Source organism: Etheostoma spectabile, chromosome 10 (assembly GCF_008692095.1).
Source record: "Etheostoma spectabile isolate EspeVRDwgs_2016 chromosome 10, UIUC_Espe_1.0, whole genome shotgun sequence".
Classification (NCBI taxonomy): domain Eukaryota; kingdom Metazoa; phylum Chordata; class Actinopteri; order Perciformes; family Percidae; genus Etheostoma; species Etheostoma spectabile.
The window spans coordinates 13,598,823-13,606,646 of record NC_045742.1 but is presented as its reverse complement, the minus strand read 5'-3'; the positions used below and the strand labels follow the sequence as shown (position 1 = coordinate 13,606,646).

The window sequence follows — 7,824 nt, the reverse complement described above, 5'->3', positions numbered from 1 at the left end:
AAAGAGATTAATAAAAAAAAATATGTTTTATTTGAACTACTAATAGCTACATAATCTAGCCTACATCCTCAAAAGAAAATACAGAAAAAAAGAAATAATAGACTCACACATACCCTTTTTTATTCTTGAGTTTTTGGGGATTTTTTTCTTCCTGTTTTTATCTTTGTATATTGTTGTGTAACTGTGTAGTCTCTCTGTCAGTATATTGGCAATGAGATGTGTGTAACCCCACCTCATGCATGGTTTTTATTTACATGCTTTCAATAGATTTTGAGCAAAGATGTACATCAAGTGGCAGTCGTGTGTGAAATGCAGTCTCAGTGTTCATTCTTAGCCACACCTTTCTGTTGTAACAGTACATGCCTGTGATGCGTTTCCTGCTGCGTAGTTTCAGTCTACTTTAGCGACCTGTGACACACAGGCCTTTGTGACAGGTTTTTCATTAAACTGAGGTGCTGAACAGTATTTCTTATAAAGTTAATGTTCCAAAGCATTTGAAATTAGAGAAATATAAACGTGCTTTGTAAAAAAAAAAAGAAGAAAAAAAGGATCACATACATATGTTAAATTTTGGTGAAATATCTTTATTTTATTCCATGTGGTAGGCCTACACTTGCGTTTCATTATTTCTCATTTTTATACATCAGATAGTAATAGTACATTATTCACACAAACGTTGCTAAACACAATAGACAGCATATTTTCAAATGGACAGACACAATTTAGAATAGCACAAAGCTGAGTATTTAGTCAGTGACAATTAATAGAAGAGCTGCTCATGTTAAAACATTGACATTTCAAACAAGCTACAGCAAATGACCAGTGTCTTTTGTTGTGCTATGGCTAGTTAGTTGGTGTGTGTTACACTGTGTGTGTGTGTGTGTGGGTGTCTGTAGAGATGGTGTAGCTTTTACCTGTGACTGTAAACCAAGCTACTGACTACACACCAAAAAAGTAATTTCTAGCAGTGTGACAGGAAAAAACGTTACCGGGCCCAAGTGTTGCCTTTAGATGGAGTCCTGGCAGACACGCAATCAATAAATTAAATAAACTTTCAACATGCGTGTCAGCATCTGTACTTTTGGTCAAGCATACAATGTCATCTGAATGTCCAAGTTACAAAATAAATAAACAAATAAAAACCAACAGTCCTACACAGGCAATATCAATACAGCAAAGGATACTGTGACTAACTTCTCTGCACTTTTTACAGCAAGGGTGTTAGTAAGCATTAGCTGTATCGGAGGACTAACTCTTATTTACCAGCTCTACAAAACAACTAGTGAAGCCATGAACCAGTCAGCAGGCTTCTTTTATATTTTACAATATTGTGGCTTGATTCAGTGCACAACGTTGGTGAACAAACAAGCAAGGCATCTGTGTTCTTATCCATATAAATCCTGCATGGTGAGCATGCTGCATGTTTTGCAATAGTGTAATCAACACAACACAAATTATCAATGAGATGGTGGGTACGTCATAGCGACCAAAGTGACAACTTTCCATCAGCGTGGAAAAACTAAACACTGGTTTTTATTTTTTATTTTCTACATTAGGGGCATCAAATAACAAAAGAACTCCTCCTCTGACATGTTAGTATGCGTGCAGCTAATTTAACAACATTAGAAAGACATTTGCTATAGTTTTAATGCAGACATAGTTTCAGGTTTGTAACCATTCTACTGAATTTGGGATGTTTTCCCTCTGATGATCTATCACCTCATTGTTTGGTTACACATCTCTTTTCCACGGTCTTAAATAAGGTCTCAAATGATGTTAATTTGCTCTGCTAACACACTGTTGTATTGGGCAGTTAAAGCCTGCAGATGTGTTAGGTATAAATAATATCTTATAAATGGACCATTGCCCCTCTTCAATAAAAAAGGTCCTTTTGAGCCTAATGTGGCAATATGATGGTGTGCAATGATGTAAAGTCACTGGTAACACCCTGTCTCTACTTCCTCAAAATTAAAAAACAACGTCAAGAAATAATTTGAGCGATAGAAAAATTGTAGACAAACTCTCCATTTTAAAATAAAAAAGTAAAATATAATGGGCTAAGAAGTCAACCTTGGAGTCATTTAAATAATCCCAATCAGTTTTACTTTACAACAATGACAAGAGTAACAGCACTAAGATTCCCAACTGTGCAATAACTCATGAGCGCTTAACTATGTCAGTCTGCAATCCTACATAATGCCATGCAACTGGATAAAAATGAACATATCGTTTAACTTATTTCTTGTTTTAAATGTTTACTTTTGAACCCCCCCCCCCCAACAGATAATCTGTTTCAATACAGTAATGCACATCCACACGGTTACTCTGAAAAGTCACTGAGTTGGAAAAGGAAAAAAAAAGACAGGTTCTCTGTCCCATTGGCAGTGTGCCATGGGTGGAGAGAGTGGCCACTGAGAGACAAGCTGTTGGTGGGGAGGAGACAGGCTAGGTGAGGATGAGGAGTGAGGTGTACTAGCATGAGCAGCTGCTCTCGGTGACAGTCATCTCTGGCTGTTTTTCCAGTTTGATGTCGATCACTGAAAACACTTGGTTAAGTAACATTGACGATGAATTTGCAATTTTTACCTCAGTATTTTCTGCAGCGCTATCTGGCTGCCATCTCCTCAGAGAACATTCTCTCTTTTGTGCAGAGTAAACCATGAGGTACTTGTTACCAGCTTTTTTACTTTTACAGATCTTAGTGGTAGTAGCAGGTATTCAGACGAGAACTATGGCGATAAGGCAATAAGCTATGGCAACAATAACCTGACAAAGGTATGCCAACAATTTCAGTTGAAAGCAACTTCAAAAGGATACTGTCCTCTTTGCTTTTCTCTGGTGTGCTGTCCATCCCAGGCAATGCAGCAGCAACACGACGGAACAGCTATAAAACAAAGTCAGAAAAATGTAATGATCGAACAAATTTGAAAACGTGTAGTAGAAGTAAAAGGCTGTCAAATAGGGGTAAGTGATTTGGGTAAAATCTTCGATCACAGTGTATGTACTTATATTTCAATTGACAAGCAGTTAATACATAAAATAATCAGTCAGTAATATTTTAGTTTATTTTTGTCTAATATGGTGGCTGAAAATGTTAAGGTATTTGTTCAGCTTAAAGCCGAAATTCTGTAAATCAATTATCATCATTTACACACACACACACACAATCACCTACTTAGCAAGGTTATCTTACCAATTATAATCAAACCTATTATCGAAGGCACTTAAAGCTCACACACACACCAATATCAGGGTATGAGACTAGATATCGTCTTAGATTTTGGATATTGTAATGTTGTGATATGACATAATTGTTGTCTTTTCCTGGTTTAAAGGCTGCATTACAATGAAGTGATGTACTTTTCTGAACTTACCAGACTGTTTTAGCCTTTCTATTATTTGCCTTTTCCCCACTTATACATTATGTCTACATTACTTATGATTATTTATCTAAAGTGTCTAAGTGTGAAGATATTTTGTCAAAGCACCAATTGTCAACCCTAGAATATCACCGCAATATCGATATTGAGGTATTTGGTCAAGCATATCGTGCTATCGGATTTTCTCCCTATTGCCCAGCCCTATATAGTCATCACCCACCCCTACTGTCACGATACAGCATAGACAGAAAGGGATCAAAGTTATAAGAAGTTACTCACACATTAATATATTTCACTGAACAACAGGCAAAGACAAGAAGCAGTTAAAGCAGTGATACAAAATGTGATTGTAATAGGTTGTTGAGATAACAGCATGAAGGTGAAGGTTGCCATGGTAACCTCCACTGAGTAAGCCCATTCAAGTCACAGAAACAGTTTGAAAGCTGCAGAGGTTTTAGTGAATTAGACAAACGAGCACAGTAGCAGTAAACGTGTGCAGACAAGTGAATACTTAAACATCTAAAAGCAAAGCCTGTGGGGAGAAAATACAAACTATACGTGTACAGTAGGTTACTGAGAATACCAACACATGTCCTGATGAGCAAGGAGAGGGGAAAAGGAGGCGGAAAGAGTTACGTGTAGACTTTGAAGGCAGAATTAGCTCAACTACCTTGAGAGAGCAGAATCTCTACCTGTTTGACATTGTAGCCAGTCTTTGCGCTGGTTTCAATGAACATGACATTCAGTTCCTTAGCTCTCTGCTCACCCTCCTCCGTGGTGATCTGTCTGCTCAGGTAGAAGCATAGGGGGGAGATGGACGAACAGACAAATATGGAAAGAAATATCGCAAAGAGGACAGGCCAAGAGGAGAGGGAATAGATGGAGAGAGAGAGAGAGAGAGAAACAAAGAGAGCTCAACACAGAATCTTGTTTTGTGGGTGAAAAAGAGACAGAGGTTAGTTTAGTTATCACATAGACAGAGAGAGGAAGACAAAGGGAGAGAAGCTGCTGTGCTGAGTTAAAGATGAAGCAGCGGGAAAACAAATCAGGAGATCACTCATTCATTCACCAGCCACACGCTGATCTATTTGAATGACGGCACAGGTGGGCCTCCCTAACCTAAAGAACATCATGACTATCAGGGCTATTTGTCAGTTTTAAACCTGCTGTTGCTGGACACCAACCTGTTTGACGTTATAGCCAGCCTTGGCACTGGTCTCTATGTACATCACATTGAGCTCACGAGCTTTCCTCTCTGCCGCCTCAACAGAAACTTGCCTGCCATGGCCCCGGGAAGGGAGAGGGAGGGAGTGGAGTGTGGTGTTGAGGGAAACACACACAAAAAAAATAATTCAAAATGACATGGAGAGAACAGAGCAGGAAAGGGAACAAAAAAGCCAAGCAGAAAAAAAAGGCATAACAGAAATATGATCAAATCATACAAAATATACAAGTACATAAAATCACTAATAAAAAGGCTGATAAAATGCCAAAGGATGATACAAATCAAAATTGGATGAGATGAACTGAAGGGAAGACAAGTGGGATTCCAGGCTTTGGCAGTTTATATACTACTTAATACTTAATGCTACACACTTTCTAATTGCAGTAGAATTATAAAATGACATGTATTCATCAGTCATTGTTTCTAGAAAAGATAATTCATAACAATCTTTCACACATCTCACACAACCATGTACCTTTTATCCGCCAAGTCTGTTTTGTTCCCAACAAGCATGATAATGACATCACTTCCTCTCTCTGTTCTAACATCATCAATCCACTTTGAGGTTTGCTGGAATGAATTAAGATCTGTGGATGAAAAAAAATCCACACAATTACTGTACACATCAACCCCAAGTAGCCCCAAAAGACATAAAACATTTGGTATTCCATCAGTTAAAAGTGTGCTCATGCAGGTATTAGTCTTTATTAAAAAGGTTGGTAAGAAAAGCCAGTAAAGTATTTGTGTTAGTCAGAAAACATTAAGAAAAGAAGCTTGAAGGAAAATATACTTAGAGAATCTGAAGGATATTAGCAGAAGTACATAAGGTAGCATCTATGCCAAGATAGCTTTCTTCCTCTAGACCCCTACAGAAAGGTTAGAGTACAGCCCTGACTCACTGGTGATGTCATAAACAACCACGGCAATGGTAGAGTCACGGATGTAGCTGGGAATTAGGCTACGAAAACGCTCCTGTCCAGCAGTGTCCCAAAGCTGGAGCCGGACCTGAGGATTGGAACGGAGGGGAAGAAAAGGACAAAGAGATAAAGATGGGAAAGGCAGAACAAGAAATTGGAGAATAGGACAGTCTTAAAGGAACTGCAAGCCAAGCAGCAGAGATGAAAATGGCCTTTTATGGAGGAATGGGGAGAATCATTCATATGCAGAAGGGTCAGAGATGACCAGCGTTATGCTGATTAGACATGTAAAAGTACACCCTGGGGAATCATTATTTAGGCATTTTCAGAGAGTCTCTGCCCATGAGGTGACATCTAAAGACATTTTCCGTTATTCCTTCCTTCAGCCTCATATGTAACAGCATTTAGGAAGCACAGACCCCCCCTGGACTCTACTGGAGAAATGCTTTAGTATCACTATGGCTGATGCAAAGAGCCTGGAACTACCCCTTATCATGCTGTCCAGTGGGGTTTGCCAGGCTAGTAAATGCTCTTTTTTTTGCCCTTCCATATACTAAGTGAAGGACAAGGAGGCGAGGCAAGGCCATGATACCTACTGGCTATGTCATAAACCACCACAGCAGCGGCTGAGTCGCGGATGTAACTGGGGATGAGGCTGCGGAAACGCTCCTGTCCGGCTGTATCCCAGAGCTGCAGCCGAATCTTTGGCCAGCCGTGAAATGAATGTGGGAAGGTGGGGGAGGACATTTCATGACCCAGCCAGGGGATGGAAGGAAAACAAAAACTTGAAACAACGATGGAAGCTAAAACACATGATCACATGTCTAACAAAATGAATGGTTTAATCTAGGATAATGTGGAAACAATATGAAATGGTGAAAGGGAAATAAAGGTGGCTAATACAAAAAAAAAATGCAAATGCATGCTTTGAGCTTTTTTAGCTGTTTTAAAACTACGGCAATGGGAATGATGAGAACTACAATAAAATACACAGGACTTACCGTGCGATCTTCTAGGTACATGGTTTTTGACAAAAAGTCAATGCCAATGGTTGCCTGTAAGACAATCATTGCATTAAAACATTGTTATAGACCCAATATTTGACAATGCATTAGGTTGATATTCAAGAAACACCCATTAGACAAAGTTTTTTGACTGTAGTCTATATTAAAAATTATCTATTAACCTTTTCCACAACATTTTGACTTGTCATAGTGGGATCAGCGCAGGTGGAACTTAAAACATTAACGATGGCTACGTTCCAATTGAGATGCTCATTATTCCGGTAAGTCATCATGCACACTAACAAAGGATCTGGAAGTGGAAGGTCATCAAACAGCCACAATTACTTAATGCTATTAATTACACCTGTACTTAATAAGTCATAATGTTTATTAAGAAAAATATGTTTTGGAACACACCATATATTAAATTAGTGTATTAAAATGCAATCAATCAGTGCCTTGGCACTCTACTTCAGTGTCATACTGTGATTTTTTTTGTTTTGTTTCTATTACCTGATAAGTGTTGTCGAAACTATCATACATAAACCTGGTGATGAGTGAGGTCTTCCCAACTGTACAAACACAGAAACAGACACATTTAGAGTAATCAAAGACCATATTCTACATGCCAAAACTTAATATTAAATACCAATTATATAAATTCTAACGTTGTATTTTCAAAAGAAAAAAAACCCGCAGTAAATCCGTGATACATGTATTGATGCAATGTGCACTTCTGAACCCACTCGGTGAGCTGGCAGTATGGGTGGAGCCATATTTGTGAAAATAAAAATAGCTTGGCTTCTAATGTTTGTTTCATGATGGAGTATGTTACTGCCATATTAGACATGTAGGCTACCTACTAAAAAAACAAGCACGTTTACAAATGTCAGTATAAGTTGCTGTGCGTTAAATGGTTGGGGTAAAAGGCCGGACTGATGGTCTGCACCGACTTACTCACTGTTGTCTTTCCTAGGATGGCGAAGGCATGGGGCCGACATGACCCGCCCTACTCTCCCTCTGATTGGCTAGTACACGTTGCATGCTCTGGCTGAGTTGGTTACTTTCAGGCAAGAGATGGAAAAGGTTAGGGTAATATTGTTATGGTAAGCCAATCTGAGGCAGAGTAGGGCGGGACATGCCTTCGCCATCCTGGGGGAAAAAAAATACTGCCTGGCCGACGTGGCTCTGCAAGGTGCTGCCGTAGGAGGCTAACAGCTAGTGAGTTGAAAAGCGCTATCGTAACATTGACACATACACTTAGTTTCCTTGACCTGACGTTATACAGGATCTTGTAT

General features: G+C 39.1%; 1 protein-coding gene and 1 long non-coding RNA gene across 6 annotated transcripts in view; one reads left to right on the top strand and one right to left on the bottom strand.

Annotated features, from left to right (window-relative positions):
• Positions 1–563: 563 nt before the first annotated feature.
• Positions 564–7,824, bottom strand: part of rab41 (RAB41, member RAS oncogene family) — an 8,077-nt gene continuing 816 nt past the window's right edge. Inside the window, exons 2-9 of one of the 5 annotated variants that reach the window (XR_004333985.1) lie at positions 7,040–7,098; positions 6,524–6,577; positions 5,505–5,610; positions 5,081–5,192; positions 4,565–4,658; positions 4,073–4,166; positions 2,818–2,884; positions 564–2,537 (exon numbers count right to left, since the gene is read on the bottom strand). Coding sequence is in view for 4 of the 5 variants with exons in the window: in XM_032528631.1 (XP_032384522.1) it covers positions 2,473–2,537; positions 2,818–2,884; positions 4,073–4,166; positions 5,081–5,192; positions 6,119–6,224; positions 6,524–6,577; positions 7,040–7,098 (557 nt within the window). In the remaining variant the exon portion in view is untranslated. Of the gene's footprint in view, positions 2,538–2,817; positions 2,885–4,072; positions 4,167–4,564; positions 4,659–5,080; positions 5,193–5,504; positions 5,611–6,118; positions 6,225–6,523; positions 6,578–7,039; positions 7,099–7,824 lie in introns of all 5 variants that reach the window. The other 4 variants (XM_032528631.1, XM_032528630.1, XM_032528629.1 and 1 more) reach the window with 4 other exon arrangements.
• The window catches only part of LOC116697291 (uncharacterized), a 6,435-nt gene continuing 6,219 nt past the window's right edge, over positions 7,609–7,824 (top strand). The window contains exon 1 of the long non-coding RNA XR_004333986.1: positions 7,609–7,747. This is a non-coding gene — a long non-coding RNA (uncharacterized LOC116697291). The remainder of the gene's footprint in view (positions 7,748–7,824) is intronic.